The following is a 19,808-nucleotide window of genomic DNA, read 5'->3' as shown; positions in this document are numbered from 1 at the left end:
TTATCATTGCGTAGTGTTCCATTCTGTGACTATACCATAATTTGTTTATCCATTTGTCCACTGATGGGCACCAAGGTTGTTTCTGTCTTTTTGCTATTATGAACAGCACTGCAATGAACATGGGTGTGCATATATCTATTTGTGTGAGGGCTCTTCTTTCTCTAGTTTATATTCCAAGGAGTGGGATTGCTGGATCATATGGTTCTTCTATTTATAGATTTTTAAGGAAGTGCCAAATTGTTTTCCAAAGTAGACCCCTTATGCCTGTGCAAGGCAAAGGGGCATTGCCAGCCCTGAAGTCCTGGCTTAGGGAAGCTGGCAGAGTTTTTTTTTTTTTTTTCTGTTTGTTTTTTGTTTATTTGTTCGCTCTCCAAAACCAGGAGACTGGATCAGGCTTTCTAGACGGGTCTCACTTCCAGCCCTGGGGCTAGGCCAATGCTGAAGCCAGACTGAGACCAGGTCAGAGCGAGGAGGGGGAGGGTGAAGGGGAAAGAAGCACTTTCTAAAGGGGGAAGAGTTACTTTGATCCTGAGCAGTAGGTTAGACCCTTGTACATAACTTTCGCAGATCCAGCATTGCTTCCTTCTGGCTTCAGAGGCTTTTTTTTTTTTTTTTTTCTGCCACTAGGTTTCTCCTGATATGGAAAATGCATCCAGAGTGCTACTGCTTGCCTCAGCCTACAAGCACCCACAGATCCAGCCTGCAGGGTGTTGGCCAGGTCAGTTATGGCAAATTCTTGCTGCTTCTGAACTGTCTCTCCCTCCCCATGCCTCCCAGTCCTACTCCTCAACTTTGTCTTTGATGTTCAGGGCTCCTAGACTGTCATATATAATCAATTCACTTGTTTTTTCTGGTCTTTGTTACAAAAGGGACCACAGGAAGTGTCTGACTATACTGTCATCTTTGCCCCACATCCACAGCTCTCTGTCAATGTTCTTATTAAAAAGAAAACTGCCTTTGAAAATGGGGACAAATAATGAGGAATATTTCGAGTCTCTTTCTTCCATTCACAGGTGCACTCAGTTTCGCAAGGTGATTTCCTTTATTGGTTTGATGCTGAGGATTTTTATTGTCACTTTCTTCGTTTCTTACATATGATTATTTTCTAATTACAAATCCACTTTACTTTTAGTTGTTGTTTGTTGCTGGCTAATCAGCTCTGACTATTGACAATCCCACAGAACAAAACATAGAGTGATCTTGCGCCATCTTCACAATCACAATCATTGTTTTGCTTGATTCCATTGTTGTGACCACTGTTTATTTTGAGTGCCTTCTACCCTGTGGGGATCATCTTCCATCACTGTATCAGTCAATACTCTGTTGTAATCTATAGGGTTTTCAATGGCTGATTTTCAGAAGTAGATGACCCAGACTTTCTTCCTAGTCAGTCTTAGTCTGGAAGTGTCACTGGAACCTGTCCGACATGGATGACCCTGCTGGTACCTGAAATACCAGGGGCATAGCTTCCAGCATCATAAAATAGCAACATGAAAATCACCACAGTATAACAAACTGACAGACAGGTGGTGGCATTTTGCTTTAAAAAAAAGTGTGGAATATTTCAAAATGCTTGCATTAGATTTTTTGCAATCTTTGATTTATTTAATTTCATGATTGTGAGAGTGTTTATTCTATCCATGTATAATCTATAGTTATGGTGATGCAGACTTCCAGCACAATTTTAGCTAGGTTCCTTTTTAAATCTAGGAAGTTCTAGTGTCTCCTACCTAACTACCTCAACTACCTCTTTACATTTTCCAAAGGTTACTGAAATATTGTGTCCAATAATGGGTCATCCCTGCTCTCTTCTTCAATTTGGGTATGCTTTATCAGTTGGAGCCCTGGTTAAGAGCTCAGCAGCTAACGAAATGGTTGGCAATTCAAATCCTCCAGCCACTCCATGGAAACCCTATGTGCCTCTTCTACCCTGTAGTATAGAATTGCTATGAGTCAGAATTGACTTGACAGCAACAATTTTTTTTTTTTTACAACATTTACCATATTTTGTTATGGAGTTTTGGAAAAAGCCTAGAATGTATAATTTTTCAAAAGTTCCTGAATTATGATTTTGGCAGACAATTTCCCTTATGTTTAAGTAGGAGCATAATAAAGCAACTTGAATATTTATAGGCATGTGGTATGATCTCTGGATAGTTTTCTTGAAACCACTAGCATAACTAAATGCCCAAGTTTATTTTTTCCTGCATGAATGAGATTATAGAGGTCCTCCTTAAATAAGAGAATAATACAATTGGAAATAATGCACTGCTTGTGCATTATAGGAGACCTATAAGGAGGTCTGAAGGAAATTAGTAATTACTTACTACAGAAGAATTTAAAGACAAGCAGAATGATATTGGAAGAGTCATTCATGTTTTCTAGGATTAATTCCATAAAGTATAGATATGTATATCCCCACTTTGGCAATGAAGAACCAAGCAAGATAATATCTTGGAAACCCTAAAAGTAATTTTCAATCATTTCTTATTTTTTACAAACCAATTATTATTTTTTTTAAATTACTAAAACAGTAAAACCCTTCATTTCAAGATTTTCTCATCTCATTTAAAAATAACTATTTTTTTTACTAAGTAGCCCTGGTGATACAACGGGTTAAGTGCTCAGTTATTAACTGAAAGGTTGACAGTTCGAACCCACCAGTGGCTTAGTGGCAGAAAGACCTAGTAACCTGCTTCTGCAAGGATTATGGCCTAAAAAGCCTTATGAGGCAGGTCCAGTCTATCACATGGTATCAGTATAAGTTAAAATTCACTCGACGTCACCTATCAACAACAAAAACAATTTCCTACTGACACTTGCTATAAACACAAATTCTTGACACATGATGAAATGTCAATAAACATAGCATAAACTGAGAATAAAGTTTGGGGGTGTAATGTTGCATGAAGTTATCAATCCTAGTTTAATCTTAAAGAAAGCAAAAAAATAAATAAATAAACCCAAATCTATACTCGCCATACGTGATGAACTTTCACTAACATAACATTTAGCCATGGAAAATCATTTAATTTTGTGTCAGTGTGAAATAAAAAGGTGTTTCTATCCATTGAACAAATATTTATTAAATATTTTGACAGTGTTTAATCTGGAAATATAGTCTTGAACATACTAAACCAAAAACCAAACCCGTTGCCTTCGAGTTGAGTCCAGCTCATAGGGACCCTATACACACACCAAAAGACACTGTATAAGTAATCAAAGAAAAAGTATAACATAGTCCTTATAATCATCCTTACTATTTTTGCTTTAATTGAGCACTTGATGATTCGACTGAAATGTCTTTTTCCAATTTTAATAATTATGTTAAATGAGTTTAAATTATATAGTGTAAAATATACCCTTTTTAATTGTGCAGTTTAATGATTTTATGAAACATACATGAATGTGTACCCACAGTGGGGAAGATCTGATAATAAATAACAGATAGATGATAAATAAGAGTCCCTGGGTGGTACAAAGAGTTAATGCTCTCACTCCTAAGTGAAAGATTGGTGATTCAAGTTCACCGTGAGTCCTCTCAGAAGAAAGGTTGGGTGATCTACTTCTGAAAAATCATCCATTGAAAACCCCACAGAGAAGAGGAAATTTGCAAACATGGAGGTATAGACAAAAACACCACCCCATCCCACCACAACAAAAAAGACTAAGTAGAACAGACGCAAAAGTCAACCCTAGAACACTTAGTGTCAAATGAAGATATAAAGACTCAACCAAGCACCGAATGGAATAACAAACTGACAAGGAAAAGAAACAAGGAGAGATATGAGAGGAGGCCCCCATCAGATACCATGGCACAGATTTGCCATTTTGGACTGCAGTCTGAGATCAGTGGACAGGGCATATGGGAAAGGAGTTCCCACCAGAAGATAGAGCACCCACTGGACCTGCCCCATTGCACCATAGCTGTGCAACTGGCCTGCCCATCAGACAAGGAGGTGAAAAGTATTGTGCCCACAGATGAGCAAACAACAAAGAACGCACAGTATGCCTGTTCAGACGTAACCAAATAAAACAAAAATGTAGGATGAAACAAACAAATCTACAATCAATAAATGAAGGAAATAATTACTGAATGTACCAAAGACAGTAGACAATATCAAAAAATACAAAGAAACAGGACAGGATGGTTCCAGTAGACGTCCAAAATAAAACACCAGATGACTTTCCAGTAGAAAAAAAGGCACTGGAACTACCCGATAGGGGATTCAAATCTCTACTATTCAGAGCTATCCAAGAGTTGAAGAAAAAAGCAGACAAAAAGGAAGAAAAAGTAGGCAAATTCATGGCAAAGGCAGACAAAATTGTGGAAAATACATACAAATGATGGAAGAATTCAGGAAAATAATCCAGGCACAAAATGTCAAAATAAATTCAGAACCAGAAATCATACAAAAAAAATTAGATATCCAAAAGATAAACAACAAGATTTCAGAACTGGCAGTGTTATAGAAGGTCTGAGGAGCAGATTCGAAACAATGGAACACAGGATCAGCAAAATTGAAGACAAATACATGGCTATCACTGTGTTTGAAGAAAAATCAGGAAAAAGAACAAAGAAAAATGAAGAAACCCTGACAATGATGTGGGGTATCAAAGAAGCAGCTACCAAAAAAAAAAAAAAAAGCAGCAGTGGCAAAACTAATCTTTGACAAAAAAGACTTTAAAACAAAATCAGCCATAAAAGACGAGATAGGCACTATATAATGATTAAAGGGATGATCCATCAAGAAGGCATAACCATGATAAATATCTGTGCACCCAATGACAGGACTCCATAATACATAAAACAAACTGTAACAGCACTGAATAGAGAAATTGACAGTTCCACAATCATAGTAGGAGGCTTCAACACACCACTTTCAGAAAAGAATAGAAGATCTAGAAAGAAACTGAACAAAGATGCAGAAGATCTCAGGGACACGATCAGCCAACTTGAAATCATAGACAAAAATAGAATACTCAACCCAAAAGCCACAAAGTACACATTCTTTTCCAACAGACATGGAATGTTCTGTAAACAGACCACATTTTAGGCCACAAAGGAATCCTCAGCAAAATCGAAAACATTGATATAATGCAAAGTATCTTCTCTGATGACAACACCATCAAAGTAGAAATTAACGACAGGAAGAACTAAAACCCAAACCAAATCCATTGCCGTTCAGTTGATTCCAACTCATAGTGACTCTATAGGACAGAGTAGAACTCCCTCATAGGGTTTCCAAGGAGCGCCTGGTGGATTTGAACAGCTAAACTTTTCTTTAGCAGCCATAAATCAAGGGAAAAAAATTTACATGGAAACTGAATAAATAAAAACCAGTGGGTAATAGAAAAAAATCAAAGACGGAATCAAAAAAGTCCTAGAATCAAACAAGAATGAAAATACATCATACTAAAACCTTTGGGACACAGGCAAGCAGTGCCATATCAAAAAAGAAGAAAGGGACAAAATCAAAACGTTAGCTACACAACTCAAATAAAGGAAAAGAACAGCAAAAGAAGCCCACAGTCACCAGAAGAAAGGAAATAATAAAGATCAGAGCAGAAATAAATGAAATAGAGAATATAAAAACAATAGAAAGATGAAAAAAAAACCAAAACCAACAAACTACTGGCCAAATTGACAAAAGAAAAACTGGAGAGGATGCAAATAACCCAAATAAGAAATGAAATGGAGGATGTTACAACAGACCCAAATGAAGTAAAAAGGATCATAACAGAATATTATGAAAAACTATACTCCAACAAATTTGAAAATCTACAGGAAGTGGAAAAATTTCCAGAAACACACTACCTACACAAACACACATAAAATGTTGTTGAAAATCTGAACAGACCCATAACAAGAGAAGAGTTTGAAAAGGTATTAAGACAACAACAAAAAGCCCTGGCCCAGATAGCTTCACTGGAGAATTCTACCAAACACTCAGAGAAGAGCTTACACCAGTACTACTCAAACTATTTCAGAATATAAAAAAGGAAGAGACACTTCCAAATTCATTCTATGAAGCCAACATAACCCTGATACCAAAATCAGGCAATGACATCACAAAAAAAAAAAAAGAAAGAGAGAAAATTGCAGACTAATGTCTCTCATGAATATAGATGCAAAAATTCTCAACAAAATTCTAGCCAATAGAATTCAGCATGTCAAAAAAAAAAAAAAAAAAAAACACCATGATCAAGTAGAATTCATACCTGGCAAGGTTTCTTTTTTTTTTTTTTTTTAAGGTTTAAGCAAGGATGGTTCAACATTAGAAAATCAACCAACGTAACACACCACATAAAAAAAAGAAAAAAATCACGCGATCATCTCAATTGACACAGAAAAGGCATTCAACAAAGTCCAACACACATTACTGGTAAAAATTCTTAATAAAATAAGTATAGAAGTGAAAATCCTCAGCATAATAAAGAGCATCTATATAGGGTCACTACGATTCAGAATCAACTCAAAGGCAATGGGTTAGGTTTTTATTAGTTTTACAAAACCAACAGCCGACATCATTCTTAATGGAAGAGGGCTGAAAACATTCCCCTTGAGGACAGGAACAAGACAAGGACATCCTTTATAACCACTCTTATTCAATATTGTGCTGAAAGTCCTAGCTAGAGCAATAATGCAAGACAAAGAACTAAAGGGCATCCCAAGTGGTAAGAAAGAAGTAAAACTGTTCCTATTTGTGGATGATATGATGCTATACATAGAAAATCCAAAAAACTCCATGAGAAAACTACTGGAGCTAATAGAAAGATTCAGCAGAGTTGCCTGATATAATATAAATATACAAAAATCAGTTACATTCCTGGACACCGATAAAGAGAACAACAAAAAGGAAATCAGGAAAACAATACCATTTATAATAGCCCTTAAAAAAAAAATAAATAACTTAGGAATAAATCTAACAGTGATGTAAAAGGCCTACACAAAGAAAACTACAAAACACTACTGCAAGAAACCAAAAGAGATGTGCTTAAATGGAAAAACATACTATATTCATGGACAGGTAGACTCAACATTGTGAAAATGGACAATTCTACCCAAAGGAATTTACAAATACAAGGCAATCCTGATCAAAATACCAACAACTTTCATTAAAGAGATGAAAAAAAATAATCATTAACTTTGTATGGAAAAGAGAGAGGCCCCAGATAAGAATATTGGAGAAGAATAAAATGGAGGGACTTGCACTACCTGACCTCAGAACCTACTATACAGCTACGGTAGTCAAAACAGCCTGGTGCTTGTACAGAGACAGATACATTGACCAATGGAATAGAATTGAGAACCTAGATGTGAATTCATCCACCTATGGTCTTGTGATATTCAACAAAGTCCCAAAGTCCATCACATGGGAAAAAGACATTCTTTTAACAAAGAGTGCTGGCAAAATTGGATGTTCGTCTGTAAAAAAAATGAAGCAGGACCCATACCTCACACAATACACAAAAACTAATTCAAAATGGATCAAAGACCTAAATATAAACCAAAAACTATAAAAATCACAGAAGAAAAAATAGAATCAACACTAGAGGCCCTAATACAAGGCATTAACAGGATACATACCATCGCTAAGAACACAAACAGTAGAAGATAAGCTAGATAACTGGGATCTTCTAAAAATTAAACGCTTATTCTCATCAAAAGATTTCACCAAAAAAGTGAAAAGAGAAACTAGAGATCAGGAAAAAAAAAATTGGCTATGACAAATCTGACAAAGGGTCTAAGCTCTAAAATCTACAGGAAAATCCAACATTGCTACAGCAAAGGGAAAAATAATCCAATTTAAATGGACAAAGGAAATGAACAGACACTTCATCGAAGAAGACATTGGAGCAGCTAACAGACACATGAGGAAATGCTCTCGATCGCTAGCCGTCAGAGAAATGCAAATCAAAACCACAACAGGATACCATCTCACCCCAGCAGTAATGGCACAAATGAAAAAAACAAAAAATAAGAAATGTTGGAGAGGCTGCGGGGAGATTGGAACTCTTACGAACTGCTGCTGGGAAAGCAGAATGCTACAACAATTTTGGGAAATGATATGGCACTTCCTTAGAAAGCTAGAAATATCATATGATCTGGCAATACAACTCCTAGGAATATATCTTAGAGAAATAAGAGCTGTCACACAAATAGACATATGCACATTCATGTAAATTGCAGCATCACTCACAATAGCAGAAAAATGGAAACAACCTAGATGCCCATTAACAGATGAATGCAAAAACAAATTATGGCACATACACACAATGGAGTACTCCACGACTATAAGGAACAATGCTGAATCTGTAAAGCATCTCACAACATGGATGAATCTGGAGGGCATTATGCTGAATGAAATAAGTCAATCACAAAAGGACAAATATTGTACAAGACCACTACTACAAAAAATCATGAAAAGGTTTAAACACAAAAAGAAACAATCTTTGATGGCTTGTTTACTTGGCTGAGGGCTGTGGAAACCGTGCTGTCTGGGAACATCTAGCTCTATTGGCATAACATAATTTATAAAGAAAACGTTCTACATTCTACTTCGGTGAGTAGTGTCTGGGGCCTTAAAAGCTTGAGAGCGACCATCTAAGATATTCTACTGGTCTCACCCCTTTGGGAGCAAGGGAGAATGAAGAAAACTAAAGACACAAGGAAAAGATTAGTCTAAAGGACTAATGGACCACAACTACCATGGCCTCCTCCTGATTGAGTCCGGTATAACTAGATTGTGCCCAGCTACAACCACTGATTGCTCTGACAGAGATCACAATAGAGGGTCCTGGACAGAGCTGGAGAAAAATGTAGAACAAAATTTTAACTCAGAAAAAAGACCAGACTTACTGGCCTGACAGAAACTGGAGAAACCCCTAGAGTATGGCCCCTGAAAACCCTTTCAGCTCAGTAAAGAAAGCCACTCCTGAGGTTCACCTTTCATCCAAAGATTAGTCAGACCCATAGAACAAAAGGAGACTAAGGTGACACACCAGCCCAGGGGTAAGGGCTAGAAGGCAGAAAGGGACAAGAAAGCTGATAACAGGGAATCCAGACTCGAGAAGGGAGAGTGCTGACTTGTTGTGGGGTTGGCTAATAACCCCACAATTAAGCAATGTCATAAAACAACATGTGTGCTAATTGTTTAATGAGAAGGTAGTTTGTTCTGAGAACCTTCATCTAAAGTGCAATTAAAAAATAACAACAATAAAGTCACCTGTATCGATGCTTAGATTCACCCATAAAGAGACAGTGACAGAATGGATAAAAAAAATACGACCCATCAATATGCAGCCTACAAGAGACATACCTTAGAAACAAACACATGAACATATTAAAAATCAAATGATGGGAAAAAATATATCATCAAACAGTAACCAAAAAAGAGCAGAAGTGACAATACCAATTTCAGATAAAATAAACTTTAAGGCAAAATCCATAATAACAGACAAGGAAGGACATTATATAATGATTAAAGAGACAATCCGCAATGATGACATAACCATAAGAAATATCTACGCACACAACGACAGGCCTACAAAATACATAAAACAAACTCTAAGAACACTGAAAAAAATTGACAGTTCCACAGTAATAGAAGAGACATCAACACACTACTCTTTGTAAAGGACAGAACATCTAGAAAGAAATCCAGCAAAAATACAGAATACATTCAATCAACTTGCTCTTATAGACATATAGGGAATAATCCCATAGGACCAAATTACACATTTTTTTCCAATGCACTTGAACATTCTCCGGAATAGACCTCATCTTAGGCCGCAAAGCAACCCTGAACAAAGTCCAAAATATTGTAATAATACAAAACATCTTCTCTGATCACAACACCATAAAAGCAGGAAATAGTAAGAGGAAGAATAATGGGGAAAAAAGAAATGAAACTGAATGACAACTTGCTTAATAACCACTGCATAAAAGAAGAAATCAAAGATAGACTCAAAGAAGTCCTAGAATCAAATAAGAATGAAAACATATCATACCAAAATCTCTGGGACACAACAAAGGCCGTGTTCAGAGGTCAATTTATTGCAATAGATGCACACATCAAAAAAAGAAGAAAGAGATATACTCAAAACGTTAGCTTTACAACTCCAACATGTAAAAAGAGTAAAGCAAAAGAAGCTCAGAGGCACCAGAAGAAAGGAAATAATAAAGATCAGAGCAGAAAAAAATGAAATAGAAAAACAATAGAAAGGATCAACAAAATCAAAAGTTGGTTCTTTTCAAGAATCAACAAAATCGACAAATGATTGGTGAAATTGACAAAAGAAAACTAGAAAAGGAAGCAAATAATCCAAATAAAAAATGAAAATGGGGACATTACAGCAGACCCAACTGAAATAAAAAGCATCATAACAGTGTATCATGAAAAAGTTTACTCCAACAATTTTGAAAACCTAGAAGAAATGGACAAATTTCTAGAAACACGCTACCTACCTAAACTAACACAAATTGAAGTTGTAGGTCTGAAGACCCTCATAACAAGAGAAGATTTTGAAAAGTAATTAAAAAAAAAAAAAACCTCCCAGCAAAACAAAAGTCCTGGCCCAAATGGCTTCACTAGAGAATTCTACCAAACATTCAGAGAAGAGATCGCACTAGTACTATTCAAACTATTTCAAAACATAGAAAAGGAAGGCATACTTCCAAATTCGTTCTATGAAGCCAACATAACCAGATACCAAAAGCAGGCAAAGACGCAACAAAAAAAGAATATTACAGATGAATATATCTCACAGATATAGATGCAAAAATTCTCAACAAAATTCTAGCCAATAGAATTCTGTATCATAAAAAAAAAAACACACACACACACAACAACCAAGTGGGATTCATACCAGCTATGCAAGGATGGCTCAATATTAAAAAATCAATCAAAGTAACCCACCACATAAATAAAACAGAAGAAAAAAAATCACACGATTGTCTCAAACAACTCAGAAAAGGCATCCAATAAAGTCCCACACTCATTCTTGATAAAAACTCTCAATTAAATAGGAAAAAATCATTGCCATAGAGTTGATTCCAACTCCTGGTGGCACTGTAGGACAGAGGAGTACTGCCCCACAGGGTTTCCATGGAGTGGATGATGGATTTGAACTGCTAACCTTTTGCGTAGCAGCCATAGCTAGAGATTAAATTCCCTAACATGATAAAGGACATCTATATGAAATAAAACAGCCAAAATCATTCTAAATGGGGAGGCTAAAAACATTCCCCCTGAAAAAAGGAACAAGACAACGATGACCTTTATCACCACCTCTATTTAACATTGACCTAGAAGTCCTAGCTAGAGCAATAAGGCAAGAAACAGAAATAAAGTGGATCTAAACTGGTAAGAAAGAAAGAAAATTATTCCTATTCGAGGATGGTATGACACTATACATACAACCCTAAAGACTCCACAAGAAAACTGCTGGGACTAAGAGAAAGATTCAGCAGAGGAGCAGGATACAAGATAAACACACAAAAGTCAGTTGGGATCCTAAACATCAATAAATTCAGGCCTTAAGTTGCAATATTGAAGGATTCTATGAAGAAATATTAAACAATGCAAGAAACATCAAAAGAAGATGGAAGGAATACACAGAGTCACTATACCAAAAAGAATTTGTTGATGTTCAGCCATTCCAGGAGAAAACATACGATCAGGAACTGATGGTACTAAGGGAAGAAGACCAAGCTTCACTGAAGGCACTGGAGAAAAACAAGTCTTCAGGAACTGACGGAATATCAATTGAGATGTTTCCACTAACGGATGTAACCCTGTAAGTGTTCACTCGTCTATGCCAAGAAATTTTGAAGAGAGCTACCTGGCCAACTGAATGGAAGACATCCATATTTGTGCCCATTCCAAAGAAAGGATCACCAACCAAATGTGGAGATTATCAAACAATATCATTAATATCACATGCAAGCAAAATTTTTTGAAGATCATTCCAAAGCTGCCGCAGAAGTACATCAACTGCCAGAAATTCAAGCTGGATTTAGAAGAGAACATGGAACCAGGGATAACATTGCTGATGTCAGATGGATCCTGGCTGAAAGCAGAGAATACCAGAAAGATGTTTACCTGTGTTTTATTGACTATGCTAAGGCATTCAACTGTGTGGATTATAACAAGTTATGGATAACATTGGTGAGAATGGGAATTCCAAAACACTTAATTGTGCTCATGGAGAATCTGTACATGAATCAAGAGGCAGTTGTTCGAAAAGGACATGGGGAGTACCGCCTGGTTTAAAGTCAAGAAAGGTGTGAGTCAGGATTGTAGCCTATCACCATACGTATTTAATCTGTATGCTGAGCAAATAATCCAAGAAGCTGGACTATATGAAGAACAGGGCATCGGGACTGGAGGAAGATTCATTAACAACCTGGGTTATGCAGGTGACACAACCTTGCTTACTAGAAGTGAAGAGGGCTTGAAACGCTGATGAAGATCAAAGACCACAGCTTTCAGTATGGATTACACCTCGACCTCAACATAAAGAAAATAAAAATCCTCAGAACTGGACCGATAAGCAACATCACGATAAATGGAGAAAAGATTGAGGTTGTCAAGGATTTCATTTTACTTGGAATCACAATCCACACCCATGGAAGCATCAGTCAAGAAATCAAAAGACAAATTGCATTGGGCAAATCTGCTGCAAAAAGCCTCTTTAAAGTGTTGAAAAGCAAAGATGTCACCTTGAGGACTAAGGTGCACCTGACCCAAGCCATGGTGTTTTCAACTGCCTCATATGCATGCAAAAACTGGACAATGAATAAGGAAGACCAAAAAAGAATTGATGCCTTCGAATTGTGTTCTTGGTGATGAATATTGAATATACCATGGAGTGGCTAAAGAACGAACCAATCTGTCTTGGAAGAAGTATAGCAAGAATGCTCCTTAGAAGCAAGAATGGTGAGGCTACATCTCACATACTTTGGACATGTTATCAGGAGGAGTCAGTCCGTGGAGTAGGACATCATGAATGGTAAAGTACAGGGTCATCGAAAAAGAGGAAGAACCGCAATGAGACGGATTGACACAGTGGCTGCAACAACGGGCTCAAGCATAGCAACAATTGTAAGGATGGCACAGGACCGGGCAGGATTCTGTTGTGCATAGGGTCACTACAGTCAGAACTGACTCAAGGGCACCGAACAACAACAACAACCCTCAGAGTAGATATCCTAGGGACCAAGGTAGAACTGTCAATATACTTCATGATGTACATCACACTACCTTAACTTTTAAAACAACCTCATCCCTGAGGTAATGGTTATTATCTCTTGGTTACCTTGGTGTTTTTTTTTTTTTTCTATTTTAAATGTTCCAATCTGGATAACGTGTTTCTTGTATGAAATCCACCCAGGTGATATTTCTGTTTTACTTTCTGCATTCTAATTGATACAAAGAAGAATAGAAATATTGATGAATTGCACAGATGAGTACCATGTATGGTATTTATACACCATTCCTTCGTTACCTGTCCCATTTTCCCTTTGCTATTGGTAATTTGAGGTTAGTATGCTTAGTTACTGGCTGGAGATATTTAAAAACAAAAATAAAACAATAACAACAAAAAAACTATACAAACAAAAAGTCTCACTGTTGAGGGTTTTGAACTTGTAATAATTTTGCCTGTGTTTAATTTCTTTAGTCTTTAACAAAGAGACCATCAAGAGTGGGTGTCATTATAATTCTACTTCTTGAGTTTCACTGACATTATTGAGTCTACAGGTTGGTATCTTCAGCACTTGGAAAATTCTTGGAAGTTATTGCTTTCAATATTGCTTCAGTCCTATATTTACTTTACTCTCTCTCTGGGATGCCAATTTACATACACATTAGAACTTTTGACTATTTACCATGTGTCTCTTATGCCCCCCCCCCCTTTTTTTTTTCTTTCTCTGCTTCCTTTGGGTATTTAATATTGACCTGTATTTCATTTTACACATTCAGTATCCTATTGCTTTTAAGATGATTCACTGGGTTCTTAACTTTCAATAATTTACTATATAATACTAAAATATTTATTGATTCCTTTATAAAGTTTTCAGATAGCTATTGCAATCTACAGATTTAAAATTACTTTGACTATTTTTCCATTCTCTTCTATGTAATAATAATAAATTTATGGTCTTTGTCACTTATATGCTGTCTGGATCACTACTGGATTTAATTCTATTGTCTTTTATTAGTTTTAAAATCCTATATGTTGGTACGCTTGTTTATTTGTGATGAATGCAAGTAACTATATTTAAAACCTTTATATGCTTCTGGTAAGTTAAAATATTTTCTCTGATATGCAAATAGAGGTAAGCTGACTGAATTAATCAAAAGTGAAAATGTGTTAAATCGAAGCTGGATTTTACTTAGACTCAGTCTACCTCTGGAAAACTCCTGTATCTAGTGTGTAGCTCTCCAAATGTATAATTAATAACCTGTGGTAGGGATAGGATTTATATTTTTTTACCATTTAGAGTAGGTTTTTCAGAAATGTAGAGATTAGCTCTTTAGATGCCTAAGGAGAAGACTGCTGGACCTGCTTAACTGTTTTGCCTTCAATGCCATCTGGCTTTGGAATTTGGCAGGTGTCTTTATGAAAGTGGCCTAAATTTTTATTTGAGGTTCATACATTTTCCCATTTTTCACTCCGACTCTGTTGGACTGCCAATAGTTTTGTTGATTTTTCTGAACCAGAAAAACACTTCTCCACTGGAACCAAGCTCAAATTCTCATCTCCGACCACAGGTCAGATACAGCAATCGACCCCAGTGAAAAACACCTGAAAATATTGGTGTTACTTCAGAAGGTTTCCCTTCATTATGGAATTTTAATCTCTTTAGATTTCATTGCTTGTGCAACAACCTTTAAAATAAGATTTTCCTCTGCTTCATTCATATCCAGCTTTTTTCCAAACCAACGATTCTTCCTATAGCCATTTCAGGAACACCGCTATAAACAAATGCAGTACTCTTCAATACATTTCTTCATTAATTCCACAATTGTGCATGGCTGACCTATTTTATCTAAAAGTTCTCTTTTTTCCGTATCAATACAAATAGTTTTGCTTCCTTATCAAACATAACAAGTATGTTTTCTCTGCTGTTTTTAGAGATTATGAGGAGATAATTAGTAAAAAGTGAAATATTATTCTAGTTACTTAAGTATTTAATTTTAGACATTTTCTAAAATATAATTAATCCTCCCTGAAGAGAATTTATATATATATATATACACATACACACGCATGTATACATAAATCTTAATTAATTACTAGTATTAGTTTCTGTAGAAAATCTATATTTTATTCTTACAAATTCGCATTTTTTTCCAATCATTTCTACACATTTAAACTCTAGTTTTCTTGATAAAGGATAAATGTGAAGAATTTAGTTTTCTTAGTTTCTTGTATTTTGCATAATAATGTATGCAAGAAGGAATCTTTTCCATAGTTTAGAGGACATATGAACAGATTTCTAGATACTTTTTCCCTAAAGGTATTTTATTAAATTTCAATTATGTGATTAGGTACTTTCCAAAATATCAGTTACGTGATTTTCCCTGGCTACCATGTTAGTATATAATATATATTTCAACAAAATATTTAAAATATTATTTGAAATTTGTTAGTATATAATAAATATTTCACATGTGAGGAGGATAAGAAAGAATATATTAGGCCTCAAAAACATGTATTATGAGTAACTGGTGAAGATTCAGAAATTTAGAGGTCATAGACGATGGTGTCATTAGACAGAGGCCAACATTACTATCTCACTTCTCCTTTTCAAATGGAGAGTGGGAGACCTCCAGTTTTCTTCTCTTTGGATTACTCTTGGCTCAGATAGATTGAAAAACATCAGTTTGTAAATTGCTGTTATTGCTAGTGTCTCTGTGTGGGTTCAAACTGCCAACTTTTCATTTATTATTACAATTAACCGTTTGCACCATCCGGGACCCCTCAAGTTGTCAATAACCAAAAAATCTGTTGCCGTGGAGTCAATTTTGACTCATAGTGACCCTATGGGACAGGGTAGAACTGCCCCACAGGGTTTCCAAGGAGCTGCTGGTAGATTTGAACTGCCGCCCTTTTAGTTAGCAGCCATACTCAACCACTGTGCCACCAGGGTTTCCCAGGTTGTTAATACAACATTTTAATCCCTACTATTAAAAAAAAAAAAATTTATATGGGAATTAGACTCCATTTTAACATTTCAGATTTCCCAATAGATCCCATAAAGACACAATTAATTCTGTTATTTATTTATTTTTTTTAATTTATGATGAAGATAGTCAATTAGTATCTTCTCCACAACAATCCCCAGGGCCTTACACCTGAGTAAATTCCTCTGTGTTGTCAAAGGCAGAGATAAATCTACTGTGATGTCTTCAAGAGAGGATCAGAAAATCTATTGAAAAAATATCTACTAGTTTGATTCCAAATAAATAGCTTAATTAGTAGATTTCTAGGATGAACCCAGATATACACTTTTATTTGAAAGAAAATCAGAAAAAAATATCTCTGAAAAAGCCAGCTGTGTGCTGATTGGAAAGAGAAAGAGATCCAATAAGGTTTACATTTGTTATTGAATGTTCCTGGATTTTAGAATTAATAAGGTCTCCAGTGAGATTTAGGAAACAAAGAAAAAGTATGGGTTTGAAAGACATAAATATTTTATTGCAAAATTCATTCTTCTTACCTTTTAGGCTTGTGATACTAAAGAAAAAAATCACAATATATCAGTAAGTAAAACTCTTGTGGAATTCATGGAAAGTAAGTATTTTCAGTGTTCTGTTGTTTTGTGTACAAAATACTTACCACAGAATCCATTATATTGTGAGTAATAGACTATATAGCATTGAACGAATTAAATTTAAAATTATAAGCAAGAAAATATTTGTGTGACTCATGATAAAGTTTCAATGTGCATATCTGAAAGGACACCTATATCCAAATATCTCCACGAACAAAAATTTTCAATACTTTTTATTAAAAATTTGACTGGTACACATTTCTTTGCCTTTAATAAAGGCTTAGATATTTTATTGGATCCCTGGTGGTGCAGTGGTTAAGAGCTCGGCTGCTAAAGAAAAGATCAGTTGTTCTAATCGCCTAGGCACTCCTTCGACACCCTACACAGAAGTTCTACTCTGTTTTATAGGGTTATTACAAGTGGGAATTGACTCCACGGAATGAGTTTTCTTTTTTTGTTTTTGTTTTTCTTCTTGGTACTTTATTATTACTGAATGGAAATTAATCTTTCTTATGTTGGTAAAGTTATTCACAAAGTTGTGACTGGATAATTGAATAAAGTAATTCCATATTTCATGTAAAATTTTAACTTGAAATTTATACAGTAATTTTGACAGTCACATTTTGCTATATTTCATAAGTTCTTTCTAATAAAAGCAGTTTCAATTGATGGTATCAAGGAACTCAAAGATTAACTAGAAAGATATCCTCAGAAAACAGCCATTTTTATAAAAGTTCAACTATAAAAAATTCACATTTGATTAGCTGTTTTAAATGTAAAAGAATGCAGAATAGACAGCATACTGAGTAAGATTGAGCAGAAGATTGTTTTAACAAGAGATATAACTGAGCTAATCTACAAAAAGTGTTTTCTTACGGATGCAATAAAATTGAAGAAGGATATCTCAGTATCTTTAATAAAACTTTCAAAAGGAATTTACAGGTGCTTTTTTTTTTAATAGGTAGTAGCAAAGCCATTGTTTTGCAAAGTAAAGAGGGTTTGAAATGGGAGATTAGAAAATGAGTGTCCAGATAAGGAGAGAAGAAGCTCTGGTGGCACAGTGGTTAAAGTGTTCACCTACTAACCAAAAGTCAGTGGTTCAAGCCCACCAGCTTCTCTGCAGGAGAAAGGTGTGGCAATCTGCTTCTGTAAAGATCATTACCTTGGAAACCGCATGGGGCAGTTCCACTCTGTTCTATAGGGTTAATATGAGTTTGAATCCACTCAACGGCAGTGAGTTTAGTTTTTTAAGTTGCTGCGGAGAAGGAGATGAAATAAGCTGAGTCAATCCTGGGTGCTGACTGCTATGTCTATGGTTAAAATCATGGAAGAAAAAGAACATGTAAATTTCAACTGAGTTACTTTATTTTTCGTATCATTAAATTTATATTTAGTAGTGATTTTTAAACTTAGAAGTAATTTTCTTCCAGTTCTGACGGAATTCAGAAGAAATTTAACCATGAGAAACTATACAATGGTGACAACATTTATTCTTGTTGGACTAACCAATGATCCAAACTGGCGAATTGTGACTTTCTTTTGTCTACTTCTAACATATTTATTGAGTGTCACTGGAAATTTGACAATTATTCTGCTCACTGTATTGAATTCCCAACTCAAAACACCCATGTATTTCTTTCTTAGGCATTTTTCATTTTTAGAAATGTCATTCACATCCATCTGTATCCCGAGGTACCTGGTCAGCATTGTGGCTATGGATAATACAATTTCCTATGATGCTTGTGTAACACAATTGTTTTTTGTCATCTTCTTGGGTGCATCAGAGTTCTTCCTGTTGACTGCCATGTCCTATGACCGCTATGTGGCCATCTGCAAACCCCTTCACTATGCGACAATAATGGAAAACAGAGTTTGTACCCAGCTGGTTGTTACCTCTTGGTTGGCTGGGCTGCTAACAATCTCTCCTGGGCTTATCATGTACTTAAGGTTGGAATTCTGTGATGCCAATATCATTGACCACTTTGCCTGTGACTATTCTCCTATCCTGAAACTCTCCTGCACAGACACACGGTCCATAGAATTGTTAGGTTTTATTTCAGCCATTGTCATACTGCTGGTTACATTGGCACTGGTGACACTCTCCTATGCATATATTCTGAGAACAATTCTGAAGATCCCTTCTGCCCAGCAGAGGAAGAAGGCTTTTTCCACCTGTTCCTCCCACATGATTGTTGTCTCTATCTCTTATGGCAGCTGCATTTTTATGTATATGAAACCTTCTGCAGAGGAGAGGGTCACTTTAAACAAGGGGGTTGCAGTGCTCAACACTTCAATTGCACCTCTCTTAAATCCTTTCATATATACCCTAAGGAATAAACAAGTACAACAAGCCCTGAAGGTTATAGTTCAAAAATGTATCACTACCTTAAAAAAATAGTTTTGCTTTTATGAAAGGAAACCACTAACATTTATTGAGAATGTAGCCTATAAGACTACTCTGATACCATACCCATTTATTTTATTTTTATATTAGGATTATGATTACATCAGCTACAATTAATCATTGTGTAGGCAATCTACTCCCGATTTTTTCCTCTAATGGTATAAATTATATCCATGATGTTCTCTTATGTGTCACTGAAATCACCTCACTCTTTCAACTTAATTCTCTTATTTATCTTCAAAATGTTCCATTATGAATCAATACTTGAAAGTCCAATACCTCCAAGTTTTTATAGTATAGATATGTTGAGATATAGATCATTTGTGAAATCTACAAGTATTCATTTAATTTTATAAATCACTAGGAAATCTTTCTTATATTACATAATGTTAATATTTTACTAAAACATTTATTGTTCCTAACGACATAATAATGAACCTATATAGAAGTATTCATGTTTAGATTTAATGAAGATACTTAAAAAAAAACCTACAAATCTCTATGTTAGCATAAATCAAAGAACTTTTCATTTAGGAACGAGTGCTTTATGCCAGAAGCTAACTTAAAGAGCCTATGCAGATTACACTGACCTAAGACTGAGGCTTAATTAGTTCACAG

The 19,808-nt window shown here is 35.5% G+C and overlaps 1 protein-coding gene across 1 annotated transcript; it reads left to right on the top strand.

Moving 5' to 3' along the window:
- Positions 1-18,245: 18,245 nt before the first annotated feature.
- On the top strand, positions 18,246-19,184 carry LOC126075555 (olfactory receptor 6C75-like). Its single transcript, XM_049883396.1, has one exon. The coding sequence runs from the start codon at positions 18,246-18,248 to the stop codon at positions 19,182-19,184; it is 939 nt and encodes a 312-aa protein (XP_049739353.1).
- The last annotated feature ends 624 nt before the right edge of the window (positions 19,185-19,808 follow it).

Source organism: Elephas maximus, chromosome 4 (assembly GCF_024166365.1).
Source record: "Elephas maximus indicus isolate mEleMax1 chromosome 4, mEleMax1 primary haplotype, whole genome shotgun sequence".
Classification (NCBI taxonomy): Eukaryota; Metazoa; Chordata; class Mammalia; order Proboscidea; family Elephantidae; genus Elephas; species Elephas maximus.
The sequence above is the reverse complement of the archived record's forward strand: the minus strand, read 5'-3'. Positions and strand labels throughout refer to the sequence as shown.

What these genes read in the sequence shown, in the direction of transcription:
- LOC126075555 (XM_049883396.1), top strand. Translation starts at nt 18,246, where the DNA reads ATGAGAAACTATACAATGGTGACAACATTTATTCTTGTTGGACTAACC.